This window comes from Haliotis rubra, unplaced genomic scaffold (genome assembly GCF_003918875.1).
Source record: "Haliotis rubra isolate DU_JTF1 unplaced genomic scaffold, ASM391887v1 Scf1375, whole genome shotgun sequence".
NCBI lineage: Eukaryota > Metazoa > Mollusca > Gastropoda > Lepetellida > Haliotidae > Haliotis > Haliotis rubra.
Window position 1 is genome coordinate 69,429 of NW_025765309.1, and position 15,504 is coordinate 84,932.

The following is a 15,504-nucleotide window of genomic DNA, read 5'->3' on the forward strand; positions in this document are numbered from 1 at the left end:
CTGAGTGACTGACATCTATTGAGCATTTCTAATGAAGCCATCTTAAAAATCTTATTCGCTTAAATCAGATTGATGGTTCCATTCGGTCCAAGAAATGCGAAGCATTCTTAAACACAAGGTACATATGTGCAGCCTTACCTGTTGTCTCATGCTGGCATATGACAATTTCAGATACCGAGCTAGTTTCTGGCACAAGAATTTTTGATACTGGACCATTGACGGGAACCTGAACATGAAAAAACAGCAACTTACAACTTTCACATAATCACTGTATACATCAACATATACCATGCAAAAGGAAAGTTTATACATTCAAGACTATAGACATCGAACATATAGGCTAATCAATAAAAGCGGATATCTGGCATTTCAAAAAAAGCAGTCGAAAGAACTGGGAATCACTTCTTCAAATGTGCAGCGTCTAAACCTTGAACAAATACTTACTTCATAAAGAGAAGGATTTGCTGGATCCGGATTGCCCTCAATTTCTTGGAAGACTTCAGGTTTGTCTTTTCCAGCTGGAGTGATTACTCTCACTGGATCTGTACTTGGTGTAAGTGGCACAGTAGTGATTGAGGAAAACAGGGTGTGCCATCAACGGTGCCTTCGGTACTGCTAGAGGTATCAACTGGTGTCCCATTGACTGTGAAGTCGTCAGGTTTCTCTTTGGTTACCAAGATAATCTTATCAGTCGAAGGTTTGACAGTGAACTCAGTATCCTACAAAGTTCAAACAAATACTTTATTATCTTCACTCGATCATTGTTTCCAGTACAATCAAACGGTAAAATACAAATCTTCTTTGCAGTCATACTTTCGTCAATCCAATGTTTTCACACAAACCTTTGAAACTGCTCGTCAGCATACCATATAGATTATCATTCACTCCATGAGCGTTTATTCACATCCGAAAATGTTATGTACGTTGTTTTCTCATTCAGCACATACTCTCTACAAATATACCTGAGGGTTGGTTGTTTCCTGAGAAGGCACTGAAGTGAAGATCGTTGGAGATGTGCCCTTCACTGAGTCAACGAAGGGTGACTCTTCCAAAGGTATTTCCGACAGAGGGTTGTCTCCTCCATTACCGACTGGGGATGATGTCGGTGCTGGTGATGGGTTCTCACTTGGGTTCATCAGATCAATCTTGTCACATGGGGTCGTTTCTGTAACGATGTCATACAACCATGGGTTATAACATCTTCTGGAAGTATTTGTGAAAGCAAGTCGTACGTCTTCATTCTTTTATCTAAAATAACCAATACTAACTAACCCAGCACATCGGGGATATGACAACCACACTTATACATATATCACATCAACAATATCGCAACTGTGCACATCCAAGCTGGGGACATAATTGTATTGGTTTTTCGGCATTAACAAAGAAATTTGGGGGCAAAAGTGTCAAACTTCCGAAAAATTTTGTCTGACAAAGCATTGTAAAAGGACATACATCAACATTTTAGTACTGAACCACAACCTAAACTAGTGACATTAATTCTTTTACCCGTTGTTGTTCCACTGGTAGTGGTTGTTCCACTTGTGGTTGTTGTACCACTGGTTGTGGTAGTTCCACTTGTGGTTGTCGTTGCACTGGTTGTAGTTGTTCCACTTGTGGTTGTCCCTAATGGAAACAATTGAATTATATATGTGCTTCCAGAGTTTGCAGTTTATCAACAAAAACAGGACATTTAACCATTGTCGTCATCAGACACGGTATTTGAGTTATATCACAGATCTATGTCTTTTGACTTGTTTCTGAGCTTCAAGTAACAAACAAACAAACAGTTTAATATCCAAGTGTACAATCCGAGTCAGGTTACTCATTGTTTTTTGAAGATGTTTCAAATGCAATCCATCTGAGTGACTGACATCTATTGAGCATTTCTAATGAAGCCATCTTAAAAATCTTATTCGCTTAAATCAGATTGATGGTTCCATTCGGTCCAAGAAATGCGAAGCATTCTTAAACACAAGGTACATATGTGCAGCCTTACCTGTTGTCTCATGCTGGCATATGACAATTTCAGATACCGAGCTAGTTTCTGGCACAAGAATTTTTGATACTGGACCATTGACGGGAACCTGAACATGAAAAACAGCAACTTACAACTTTTCACATAATCACTGTATACATCAACATATACCATGCAAAGGAAAGTTTATACATTCAAGACTATAGACATCAAACATATAGGCTAATCAATAAAAGCGGATATCTGGCATTTCAAAAAGAAAGCAGTCGAAAGAACTGGGAATCACTTCTTCAAATGTGCAGCGTCTAAACCTTGAACAAATACTTACTTCATAAAGAGAAGGATTTGCTGGATCCGGATTTGCCTCTCAATTTCTTGGAAGACTTCAGGTTTGTCTTTTCCAGCTGGAGTGATTACTCTCACTGGATCTGTACTTGGTGTAAGTGGCACAGTAGTGAGGAAAACGGGTGTGCCATCAACGGTGCCTTCGGTACTGCTAGAGGTATCAACTGGTGTCCCATTGACTGTGAAGTCGTCAGGTTTCTCTTTGGTTACCAAGATAATCTTATCAGTCGAAGGTTTGACAGTGAACTCAGTATCCTACAAAGTTCAAACAAATACTTTATTATCTTCACTGATCATTGTTTCAGTAATAATCAAACGGTAAAAATACAAATCTTCTTTGCAGTCATACTTTCGTCAATCCAATGTTTTCACACAAACCTTTGAAACTGCTCGTCAGCATACCATATAGATTATCATTCACTCCATGAGCGTTTATTCACATCCGAAAATGTTATGTACGTTGTTTTCTCATTCAGCACATACCTCTACAAATATACCTGAGGGTTGGTTGTTTCCTGAGAAGGCACTGAAGTGAAGATCGTTGGAGATGTGCCCTTCACTGAGTCAACGAAGGGTGACTCTTCCAAAGGTATTTCCGACAGAGGGTTGTCTCTCCATTACCGACTGGGGATGATGTCGGTGCTGGTGATGGGTTCTCACTTGGGTTCATCAGATCAATCTTTGTCACATGGGGTCGTTTCTGTAACGATGTCATACAACCATGGGTTCATAACATCTTCTGGAAGTATTTGAGAAAGCAAGTCATTACGTCTTCATTCTTTTATCTAAAATAACCAATACTAACAACCCAGCACATCGGGATATGACAAACCAATTAATTTATACATATCACATCAACAATATCCGCAACTGTGCACATCCAAGCTGGGGACATAATTGTATTGGTTTTTCGGCATTAACAACAGCAGAAATTTGGGGCAAAGTGTCAAACTTCGAAATTTTTGTCTGACAAAGCATGTGTAAAGGACATACATTAACATTTTAGTACTGAACCACAACCTAAACTAGTGACATTAATTCTTTTACCCGTTGTTGTTGTACCACTGGTAGTTGTTGTACCACTGGTGGTTGTTGTACCACTGGAGATTCAGGCTAGCGTTAAACACAAAGTCCATGTGTGCAGCCTTACCTGTTGTCTCGTGCTGGCATATGACAATTTCAGATACCGAGCTAGTTCCTGGCACAAGAATGGTTGATACTGGACCATTGACTGGAACCTGAACATGAAAAAAGCAACTTACAACTTTCACATAATCACTGTGTGCATCAACATATACCATGCAAAGGGAAGTATAAACACTCAAGACAATAGACATTGAGCATATCGGCTAATCAATAAGAGTGAAGATCTGGCATTTCAAGAGAAACCACTTGAAAAAACTGGGAATCACTTCTTCAAATATGTAGCGTCTAAACCTTGAACAAATACTTACTTCATAAAGAGAAGGATTTGCTGTATCCGGATTGCCCTCAATTTCTTGGAAGACTTCAGGTTTGTCTTTTCCAGCTGGAGTGGTTACTGTCACTGGATTTGTACTTGGTGTAACTGGCACAGTAGTGAGGTAAACGGGTTTGCCATCAACGGTGCCTTGGGTACTGCTAGAGGTATCAACTGGTGTCTCATTGACTGTGTAACCATCAGGTATCTCTTTAGTCACCAAGATAATCTTATCAGTCGAAGGTTTGACAGGGAACTCAGTCTCCTACAAAGTTCAAACAAACACTTTATTACCTTCACTTGAACATTGTTTCAGTACAATCAAACGGTAAATAAACAAATCTTCTTTGTAGTCATAGTTTCTTCAATCCAATATTTTCACGCAATACATTGAAACTGCTCGTCAGCATAGTATATACATTATCATTCAGTCCATGAGCGTTTATTCAGATCCGAAAATGTTGTATACGTTATTTTCTCATTCAGCACATACTCTCGACAGACATACCTGAGGGTTGGTGGTTTCCTGAGAAGGCACTGAAGTGAAGATCGTTGGAGATGTGACCTTTACTGTCAACAAAGGGTGACTCGTCCAAAGGTATTTCCGACAGAGGGTTGTCTCCTCCATTACCGACTGGGGATGATGTCGGCGTTGGTGAAGGGTTCTCACTTGGGTTCATCAGATCAATCTTGTCACAAGGAGTCGTTTCTGTAATGATGGCATGTATCATTTTAGTTTAGTCGTTTGAAAGAGAAATTATAACATATATCAACCAATGTTTTTTGTGATAGATTACTGTCATTTGAAGTACAATGATATCGTCACTACTAATCAGTTGCATAAAGTCAACAATTTGATTATTTCAATTCACCCGTTGTTGTCCCACTTGTTGTTGTTCCACTGGTCGTGGTTGTCCCACTTGTTGTTGTCCCTGGTGAAGAAACAATTCCGAATGTCAATGCAATCAATACACTTTGACAGTGGAAAATATATATTACAAAACATAGGATTCTGGTCTCTTTCAAAACTACTCAGTGTAATATTTTCCTAAACACATTTGCAGTCATACCTGTTGTCTGTTGGCAAATCTTGACCTTGATATTGCTTTCATCGACAGATGCTGTTGGACTGTCAGACAAAATAATGAATCTTTGTCCAGAAAGTGGCACGTCCCCATTCTGAAAGCATTGACATGTGAAATATGGTTTGGACTAAACACAATCAAGGTACAATTGTTATACATTCATGCATTTATTTCGAAACTAATCTAAGTTCCTGGTTTTCTATATACTGTATTGATACATGCATTGGTATAAATGTGTCATGCTTCTGAATGTCCATGCATGCAAAATACTTCATTAAAATATTGCTACAGCACCTCTTATGCAATGAAGCCATGCATATAATGTAAGTGGGTGAGTTAGTTTGGTTTTACGCAGCTTTTAGCAATATGCCAGCAATAATTCGGTGGGGATACCAAGAGATATGCTTCAAACATTGTACCCATTTGGAGAATCTAACCCGGGTTTTCAGCGTGATGAGCGAACGCTGTAACCACGACGCTAGCCCCACCATCCCTATAATGAGTCGATTGAACACACACTATTCCAGTATTTAGATTTATTGCCCCTTTTTCAAATTGCATCAAGCGTAATTTCAAGCAGAGTGACAAAGCATAATGAATAGTTATTAAACAAAGAGATCTAGGAAGGAAAGCTAAACATGCTATATTAGGTGTCACTGTAGGACCTGTAGTTGTTGGACTTGTTGTCCAAGCGGCGGTTGCACCTGGTAAGAGGAAAATTCAACATGTCATCTACTATTTAGATAGCATGTGAGATTACTGATAATGTTAGCATCACACTTTTGGAGAAATAAAACTATATCCACTGGATCGAAACTCTGAAAAGTAATGTTTAACATTTCACAAGGTGTTTACATCACTTGCCTGGACACCTTACACAAACACACGCTTATGGTCACAAAGACACACAACAGCGATTTATCACAGATCTTTAACTGAAACTAAAAATACATTTTCAAACTCACGCACACAAGCATGCACAAAAACTGACATACACAAACTGAATAGAAATCATCAAAAGGTTAGTAGCTCGCTACAATAGAAAGCATATCTTCATTGAACTAATCATGATTTGTATGAGGTTTACCTGTGGTGCATTTTCTTCAACGAAGGTGTCACTTCCAGAAACTGGTGTGTAGGTACCTTCTGGAGCGTCCCTGTACACGTACACAGTCTTGTCATCGAAAGAAAGTGTTTCACTTGGCGTTACAACACTGTTGTCTACAAAAAACAGCAAGTCGTTAACAACTAGTTGTGTCACTAAAGGATATCGAGTTATTCACGTGAAAGGCCGGTTGAGACAAAAGTATCATTTGTCATATGCAAGAAATTGTTCAAAGTATTGACATGATGTGGTGACGCTCATTGCCATTTAAATCGCCAACCGTATATCTTCTCTCAGTTTCAGTTAGAGAAAGAGTTTCTTACCTTTCTTTAGTGCATCAGGACTTGCGCCTGTTGTTATAACAATAATGTCCTTTGGGCCAGGAAGACTGACAGTAGCCTGAAAGTATATCGTCAATATCCCATATATTCCTGAACCATTATTGATTAAATTTTTTAAATGACAATCTTGTTCCTGGGATTATGCACTTAATACCCCCTAAAAACAACACACCCTCCAAAACACACTAAAAACATTTAATTCGGACTCAGCAAGAAAAGTTAATACGAACATTGAAAAACTAGGTAGTGGGCACATTGGTTATTTCTTTATGTTTCCGTACAAGACTAATGTCATAGGCCACAAACGTGTGTCATTTCCAAGTTCCGTTTGTCTTCAGACAATTTCCTTGCCCCTATGACTCTTGACACTAGTTTAATGTGTTTATTGGAAGATGAACAGCGTGTCTACACACATCTCTATACAGAGTAAGAAAGTTGGCTCTGATTGGTATCTAAAGACGTGGCGACAAATAAAGTTTGCCCACTTTGGGAGTGAAGTTTTACATGGCCGTGTACTTCATGTACAACAGTGTTGTAATTATATGAATTGCTTTCCTTACGCTTGAGTAGAGGACAAACGAGTGGGAGTTACAATATTTGGCTGCGTGTGGTGTCTAACGTGGTCTGGATGGATTAATCTGACATTGTGTAGATCATTCTGTAGTTTTTGCAAAGACCATATAAAAAAAATACATAAAGGGATTATCATTTGCCTTTATAATCTCGCAAAGCAGCGGTTTCTGCTGCTATAGGAGCTTGGTTACAATTGCTGCTGGGTAAATATTATTATTGAGACTTTATTGCTGTTATCACTGATATATTTCATACTGACATCATCACTATACTACTTCTGAATTTTGTACAGGCACTCTGATGTGTCTTACCACTGTAAATACCTAGGGATATTTTTAATCAGTTCATAGCAGATTCCACTTACCTCATCTGCTTCTAGCGGGTTCAAGATGCTGCCATCAGATGGTTCTGTGGTTGAGACGATGTCTCCACTTTCATAAATACCAACAGATGAGCCCACTTTTTTCACTGCACTGGGGAGATCCTGTCCTTCCATGATATTTTCACATGGGGTTCCAGCTGTAGCCAGAATAATCAGTCAGTCGGAACACAATTCTAAGAATACATAAGTATTTCTCGTCATGACGCGAACAAAGAAACCAAAACAAATGGCCAAATCTACTGATCATCAAATATCATCACCAAACAACTCACCTGTTACTGTAAATCTTATAAACGTTTTAATTTTTTAGTTAATTTGACAAATGCGTGAAAATGCCAAGTACTTTCAACGGGGCGGTGGGGTAGCCTAGTGGTTAAAGCGTTGGCTCGTCACGCCGAAGACCCGGGTTCGATTCCCCACATGGGCACAATGTGTTAAGCCCATTTCTGGTGTTCCCCGCCGTGATATTGCTGGAATATTGCTAAAAGCGGCGTAAAACCAAACTCAGTCAGTCAGTCCTGCTTTCAACAATCTTCATGTAAACAGATATGCCATTGATAAAGTTTATGCTCAAAATATTAAAATCAGATTTTTACTATATCAGTTTTCTTTTGGATGGTGATCGTTTTAATCGTCATGATAGTTTCGAGGAAACGTACCTGTAGTGGTTGAAGGTGTACCCTCTGCAAAGCAAAAAGTAACAGGTGTGATGTATATGCGAATTAAATCATCTATGTTCATAGACGACGACTCGTTACTACATATGTTAGATAAGCATCAATGGCTGGGACTCCTTCTATTGAAATGAAGCTCCAAATGTAAAAATAATATCAATGTTGCCCAATGCAAACTTTCACAGTTATGGTTATTGATGTAATTACAGGACTTTTCAAAATTTTCATAGAAAGTTATCTTATAAGAACCCGTGAAGGTCCGGGTTAGAATGAGCATTCAGTAACCCATGCTAGTCGTAAGAGGCGACTAACGGGATCGGGTGGTCAGGCTCGCTGACTTGGTTGACGCATGTCATCGGTTCCCAGTTGCGCCGATCGATGCTCATGCTGTTGAGACTCGATTATTTACAGACCGCCGCCATATAGATGGAATATTGCTTAGTGCGACGTAAAACTAAACTCACTCACTCTGTTATAAGAACATTTTGTACCTGAATATGTAGATGATAGAAATTTCTTTCACGTAATGAGTTTAAGCGTCAATGGTATTGGAGAATGAAGTGATATGATATTTTTAGTATAAGCCAGGAAACTACAGCCCATGTGACGTAACTGTGCCCATAAGCGTAACAAATTGCGTGATACTGAGAAGATCATATGAAACCGCATTTTGTATTCAAATGATCATTTATAAACAACCTTGAACGCTGACAAAATATTGCATTCAGCTTCAGTATATGTGATATAAATACACATACCAAGTCACTGCTTAGTGAAACGTGTGTATTCAACTTCCAAAAGCAAAATGTTGCTACATGTGTAGGACACCGTGACCAATGCGTATATGCAATATGTTTGTTGCCTTCTCTTTTCTGACTTACCACAATCATTATTTTCAATCGTTCAATCTTCAATGGGTTCATTCAAACATTACGATTGGTCATTTCAAAGGGTTACTTCCTAATATCTTCCGAAATATTATTTCGGCATGCAAATTAGTATCCGTGGTTAATGCATTTCTATCTATCACTGCTTTGGCATTTAGAACCTACTCATCTCAATGAGGAAGAGCAAAAGTTAGTATGTTCTTAAAAGGTAATTTCATAGTCGTTTCAAACATTGTGATTTGGAAATAAGTTCAACTTTTCTCTGAATTTGAAGTAATAAAGGCTGTATGCTTTACCTGTTGTCTGCGTAATTTCTGTAACAGTAGTGGCTGATGTTGTTGCTGAAAAACGACAAACCACATGTATGGTAGGCATGTGGATGACTTTTCAAATGTGACGCATTCGTGACACGAATTATATGCTCTATGGTTCTCTAGCTTTTACTCAGAGGCAAAAGTTCTAGAATGGCAAAATACCATGGAGATTTTTATTGGTAATCATGTGAATGATATTTATATTTGAACCAATACGTGGTTGTGTGAAATGAATGAATGTTGCAAGAAGCCTGACATATTCGTGACACATAGCCAGGAATGCTCACTTTAAGAAGCCAGAGAACCCGATGCATATAATTTCTACTGAATGCAGTCTAAAGAAGTGCAGAAATCAGCTAACACCTCTATTTGTTCTCTTAATATTTGTGAGGTGAGGTAACGAGATTGCAATGGCCGCTTTACCGTTTATGCAACAGAATGGTAACAAGAGTGACGTGACAGATTAAGAGTATATAACAGGTGGGTCAACGTAGCCATCGACAGGCCCCACTATTGAGACAACCTGGCATCCTTGTTTGTGTAATTTGATCATAACGAACAAAAACCTAACAATCGAGTTAGACGTAATTTCCTTATTTCTTTGGGGAATGAATAAATACATAGTATATGTTTTACCGCATCGGACATCATCTTCATCTTCACAATAGGGTACCCCTTGTCGTGTTGTATTGCAGTCACATTTACCGTCGCAGACAGCATTCTTAGGTATACAGATGTTCACCTCCATGCACCATTCCTCTTCACTTGTACATGGCACTGTATTGAAGAAAAAGCATTGACACTGCACTCAAGGTATTTAAGTCTCCTGAAAGCAATAGTTAGACGTGTCCACGGTTATAGTCGTTACATAGATTAATAAAGGCACAAGTAAGTAATGTTATATGGACACAGTATTCTTTCGCATAGTATCATCGTGAGAATCGAACTCAGGTATGACGCAGCTTTAATCAGTGGGCCACCCTCTAGCCTTTGTAATTCTTTTACTCAACCAGGCTGAAGCCGGGTCGAGAAGAACGTGTTGTTACAGTTATTCATATCTCACCTGAAGGTGTGGTGCCACTTGTTGTTGTACCACTGGTTGTTGTACCACTTGTTGTTGTACCACTGGTTGTTGTACCGCTAGTTGTCGTCTCGCTTGTTGTGGGGATGGTTGTTTCTGACACACAGGAAGTATTTGCATGAAATATAGAAATCGGTATACCTTTCTAATGTTTACACACGGGTAATGTTGAAACATATCTATTAATCTCGTCTACCTTTACTATAACACTATAACACTATGCTATAGTACAGTATTTTGTGTACGTTTTTCAGGTATACAGGCGGCGATACTGCAACCACGTAACAGTTAGCAGGAAATAATCAAGTCCACCAAACCAGTGACTAAAATCAGGATTCACCACACCATCGACCAGCAGGGCCGACTCACCCCATTCTGTTTCAGATGGCTGTTAAGAAAAACATTTGCTACTTGGGATCCAAGGGATCTTGTTTACATAATTTCTTACGGGATCAGTTATATACGCAGATACCTACCTCCTGGCTCGTAGCAAGCTTCAACCTCGATGTCATGGATGACTGTTACTGTCAGAAGAACCTTTATCTCCACCAGAATTTTAGCCACTTTATCTCCAGTTATGACAAACTTTGCAATATCACTTTCAATCGTTGGATTCTATTTTAAAAAAAGAAAGATACGGCTCATTTAATAACGTAACCCAATCTGATGGTAAAACAAGACAATGTATAACGTTCCACATTTTACACGTTAACGCTATGGACCCTTTGTTCAAACACACTCAATTCAATATTTTCGACATTCCAGGTTCCGTTCAAATCTATATTGGTTGTGGTGGTGTTGTGATGGTCACTGTCGCTGTTGATGCCGAAGAGACATCGGCAAAAGTATTATCCATTTGGATACATGCGCAGATTGCCAGTGGGAAAGTAAAAGAAACGAAAAAGAATAACCAATGCTTTACGTTGAAACAGATTTGCTGTTAATGTGCTTAGCGTGATTACCTCATAGACTTTCTTGCCTCCGTCTAGTGTTTCTGTCATAACTTTGGCGTCGGTCATGTTGTCAGCTCCGAAGCTAACACTAAACACTTTCGGTTCTGTCCCAGCTTTAGCAATGATAGTAAGTTCCAGTTCGACGTCCCCATCTACAGTTGTGTTGAAACTTCCCCCGTTAGCGGCCAGCTGTGCCATGACGTTATTATCCTTTGTCTGTACGATGAGGTACCCATTTGACACCTTCTCCACATCACACTCTGGGGCTGAGACAAATAATAAATAACACATATAACCATCAGTGTTAACAACATTGACACTTTATAATAAGTGAGCGGATGGATATTGTTTAATGGCAAATTATTACAGCAATATATTAGCGTATTGCCCATCAGCCCATTCACAAACACTGACAACCGATCCCATTTAACCTCGTTGTTACGATCTGACCCTGAATCCCTACAAGGATTATACAATTGAACCTCAACGTCTGATCCTGGGTATCATAGAAGAAAGCACGATAACCAAATGCGTCGGTTATACACACAGCCTGATGTTTCACACTTTGAGTATTTATTTTGAACAGGCGACAGAGATGGAAAGGGTCCTTTGCACATTATTTCCGAGTTTTCCGTTCAGGTAGATTCATTGCTCCTGCCAAGGTTGAGGCAATTTAAATAGAAGTACGATCAGACATGAACGGGACCATGTTTCGTATTTGACCTCTCCGCTAAACTGTTTTGTTTTCTCTGTATCTACTATCAAGAGAAGATAACAAGATAGTACTTACTTGTTGACATCGGCGTTGCTGTAACACAATAAAAGAATAATGTTAAAAGTTTTAAGAGTTTGTTTATAAATAATATTGATAAAACTATTTTGAAAATTCATTCAAATCAAATAACCGAGACATATACCGCGCGGTTTCTACTTACTGCATCCCTTCTCGTCAGATCCATCACCACAGTCATCATGGCCATCACAACTCCGGTCCTTGGGGATGCAACTGTCGTTCTCAACACACTGTGTCTCGTTCTTTGGACAGACTGTAATAATAAAAATGTAATAATTATCATTTATGGTATTCATTAATGCATATATCCCTTTATACGCTTGTAAATTCGTTTGCTCACGTCTGTCACCAATATCATGTTATTATGTTACTTGTATTAAAGTATCTGTTTTTCATATTTATTAGACCCGTGAAGAACCGGGTTACAATTGGTCTTCAGCAACCCATGCTTGTCATGAGAGGCGTCCAACGGGATCGCTGACTTAGTTGACACATGTCATCGCATCTCAGTTACGTAGATCGATGCTTATGCTTTTGATCACTGGGTTGTCTGGTCCAGACTCGATTAGTTACAGACCGCGGCCATATAGCTGGAATATTGCTGTGAGCGGCGTTAAACAACAAACCAACTAATCATATCTATTACACGCTACAAATTATTTATCCTCCAGATAAATACAGTAGAAAAAATATAAATGAGACAGTTCCTACCATGGCAACCTGCTTCATCCGACTTGTCTTTGCAGTCTGCCTCTCCATCGCAGACGAAGGACATTGGCAAGCACATGGTTGGTGCGTCAGCACATGTGAAAGTTTCATTGCTGCATGTTATGTCTGAAAATATCCACGTGTTCATGTACTTTGGAAAGGAATATATCAACAATGTATCATAAATGAATGATTTTGATATTGATAATAGAAAAATTAGTTACCCTTTGATTAGCGGTTTACCATCAAATAAAACAGAGAAAGTGTCTGATCACACGTACGCTCACAGTGTAAATGGTAGTTACAATCAAACGCCGTAGAGTCTTAATAACATAATGGTAATAATGGTAAGAAATTAAACTTACTGCAACTTATTTCGTCGGATCCATCGTCGCACTCCTTGAGGCTGTTGCAAGTGAAGGTTTTAGGGATACATTGCCCAGAGTTGCATCTGAACTGGAGGTCAGTGCAGGTTCCATCTAAAATAAACACAAGTCACTATTTGTACAATTCCACATTTTGTTGTTTATGCATGGTTGCAAAGGTGAGCATTGAAAACGCGAACACTGATGTAATTAAAACAAAAATGCGTAAGTGAGTCTTGCTAAAGAGATTTCATCTGCTCAATAGATTTTTTCTTACTCAAGACGTTTTTCGCATGTTGAAACATAATCATGTAACTGAATCCAGGTATTATTCTTCCAAAGTTATCATTCTGTTTATTCTATGTTTTGTTGTTAAAATGTCAGACAAATAAACACATCAGTGGATTAAACGCCAATTTCTAGTCTATGGTAATATTTGTATGAACCTTGACCATTGTTACTTTAGTATCAGAATGTGCATGACAAGTATATTGTACGTTTCAGGATACAGTGATATGAATGTTCCTGAGTTTAAAGTGGAATCCTATAAGGATTACTGTCACTCTTTCGTAAAGTATCGGGGCGGTGGGGTAGCCTAGTGGTTAAAGCGTTGGCTCGTCACGCCGAAGACCCGGGTTCGAATCCCCACATGGGTACAATGTGTGAAGCCCATTTCTGGTGTCCCCCGCCGTGATTTTGCTGGAATATTGCTAAACGCGGCGTAAAACCAAACTCAGTCAGTCAGTCAGTCGTAAAGTATCAATTCATAACAAATATTACCGAGCATTCAAATAATCACACTTAGCGCCAGTTTCTTTAGCAAAACATAAGAAATGAACAGGTTACTTACTGCACTTGACTTCATCTGATCCGTCGCTGCAGTCCCGCATGCCGTCACAGACCTTGTCCTTACTGATACACATGAGTACTCCCTGCACTTCTCCACAACTGTGTTGTGTCGAGTCACATTCACCACAAGTCTTGCCAGTGCATTCCAGTTGGCCCTCTTTGCATGTGCTGTAGCATAACGAAAGGTTATAACACATCTTCACATGACGCGCACAGGAACAAGTAAATAGTTCAGTAACAGCGCTAATAAACAGAAGACACACCATAAAGTCATTCGGCAAGCGACATGGCCATGGGAATTTCAATCACAAACACTACAGGATACCTAATACTACCCCCAATGCTTGCTGGATAGATGCAGTTTGGCTACCCAACTAACACATAACGTTGGGAAGGTTGTAGATTGGTAACGTCATGCCACAACCTTGGCACAACCTTAGAATTACGTCATTTTTTAACGTTATGTCACAACGTAATAACAACGTTGCAAATTTAATTTGAGGAAATGCTTTGGGCTCCTCACAACGTTTCCTATAACTTGGGGACACGATATTTTTCTGTAAAACTTTTCACTTTGAGATTCTTTCTTCACTATTCAGCTACAGCCTAAGAAAACACATGACCAAAACAACATGCAAATTAACGAATAAACATTTAAGTGAATTTCTGTTTTGTTTCTTATGTACTGTTCACTACTGGGAAAACTATTCACCTACTTACGTTACGTAACGTAAAACACGTTAGCATTAAATAACTTAACCATGTGGCGACATATAAATGACGTATCACGACGTCAGGTCACAGCGTTGTAACAGCGTACATGGGAGTCCACAGAAGGACGGTGTAACAAGGAAAGCATAACGTTGTGACAACGTGAAAGGTGGGTACGTGTCTTTTGTTGCCTCTTGCTCAAGGAAAGATCACAGATGCATTTTATAAGTTCCCGAATGAGTTACCATGTAACACGAAAATAACTCAGCTCATATTTATTTCTAAATGCTCTCTCAGTTTCCACAGGGGTGAATAAAGGAAAACAGACATACCAGAGTTGGCAGTCTCGTGTGAAGTTCTGTCCTGGTTGGTATATGAAGCCGTTATCGTCCTTGCACGGGCATTGTTCCAATGGTACGCATTGTTTGGTTTCCTCTGAGAAAATGAAATTTCCAGTTTACTTGACACATATAGAACTTCACGACTGAGCATGTAATGAGAGGTTACATGCCGCTTTTATGCTGTGCTGACGAACAATTATCATAATTATCCAACCCATGATAATCGAATCCTTATGCAGGGAAATCAGTATGGTAAAGGTTATTAAGATAAGCGAGTCAGTGTTGAACATGAATTACATGTGCATTCGCGTTCATTTGGAAACTATTTATACACTTGACGCAAAACAACCTAGTAAAGCGGTTGGGGGAGGGGGTAAAGACAGCGGCGTCTACATACCGTCCATGATACTTCCTTCGGGGCAGAAGCAACCTTCAACACAGTGGGTGCTGTTGCAGATCTCGCCGACAGTGTCGCTGATGGTTGGTTTGGCGCAGCTTGGTTGACAAGGGTTGCCACATGCTCTGTACTGACTTCCACCTTCACACTGGATTGCTGGTAA

At 39.3% G+C, this 15,504-nt stretch overlaps 2 protein-coding genes and 1 long non-coding RNA gene across 3 annotated transcripts in view; all 3 read right to left on the reverse strand.

Moving 5' to 3' along the window:
* Positions 1 to 567, reverse strand: part of LOC124268369 (mucin-5AC-like) — a 62,377-nt gene extending 61,810 nt beyond the window's left edge. The window contains exons 1-2 of the mRNA XM_046703339.1: positions 445 to 567; positions 139 to 226 (exon numbers count right to left, since the gene is read on the reverse strand). The gene's annotated coding sequence lies outside the window, so the exon portion shown is untranslated. The remainder of the gene's footprint in view (positions 1 to 138; positions 227 to 444) is intronic.
* Positions 568 to 950: 383 nt separating this feature from the next.
* LOC124268370 (SCO-spondin-like) overlaps positions 951 to 15,504 on the reverse strand; it is a 34,397-nt gene continuing 19,843 nt past the window's right edge. The window contains exons 25-48 of the mRNA XM_046703340.1: positions 15,342 to 15,497; positions 14,936 to 15,038; positions 13,894 to 14,060; positions 13,044 to 13,157; positions 12,682 to 12,804; positions 12,113 to 12,223; positions 11,968 to 11,985; positions 11,187 to 11,443; positions 10,701 to 10,839; positions 10,207 to 10,320; positions 9,780 to 9,920; positions 9,126 to 9,170; positions 7,928 to 7,951; positions 7,251 to 7,405; positions 6,296 to 6,371; positions 5,955 to 6,088; positions 4,853 to 4,961; positions 4,655 to 4,714; positions 4,291 to 4,491; positions 3,778 to 3,971; positions 3,474 to 3,554; positions 2,402 to 2,578; positions 2,000 to 2,087; positions 951 to 1,165 (exon numbers count right to left, since the gene is read on the reverse strand). Coding sequence (XP_046559296.1) covers positions 951 to 1,165; positions 2,000 to 2,087; positions 2,402 to 2,578; positions 3,474 to 3,554; positions 3,778 to 3,971; positions 4,291 to 4,491; positions 4,655 to 4,714; positions 4,853 to 4,961; positions 5,955 to 6,088; positions 6,296 to 6,371; positions 7,251 to 7,405; positions 7,928 to 7,951; positions 9,126 to 9,170; positions 9,780 to 9,920; positions 10,207 to 10,320; positions 10,701 to 10,839; positions 11,187 to 11,443; positions 11,968 to 11,985; positions 12,113 to 12,223; positions 12,682 to 12,804; positions 13,044 to 13,157; positions 13,894 to 14,060; positions 14,936 to 15,038; positions 15,342 to 15,497 — 3,002 coding nt within the window. The remainder of the gene's footprint in view (positions 1,166 to 1,999; positions 2,088 to 2,401; positions 2,579 to 3,473; positions 3,555 to 3,777; positions 3,972 to 4,290; positions 4,492 to 4,654; positions 4,715 to 4,852; positions 4,962 to 5,954; positions 6,089 to 6,295; positions 6,372 to 7,250; positions 7,406 to 7,927; positions 7,952 to 9,125; positions 9,171 to 9,779; positions 9,921 to 10,206; positions 10,321 to 10,700; positions 10,840 to 11,186; positions 11,444 to 11,967; positions 11,986 to 12,112; positions 12,224 to 12,681; positions 12,805 to 13,043; positions 13,158 to 13,893; positions 14,061 to 14,935; positions 15,039 to 15,341; positions 15,498 to 15,504) is intronic.
* Positions 2,525 to 2,904, reverse strand: LOC124268364. Its single transcript, XR_006896258.1, has 2 exons — positions 2,821 to 2,904; positions 2,525 to 2,578 (listed from the first exon to the last, which is right to left on the reverse strand). It is a non-coding gene; the product is annotated as an uncharacterized LOC124268364 (long non-coding RNA).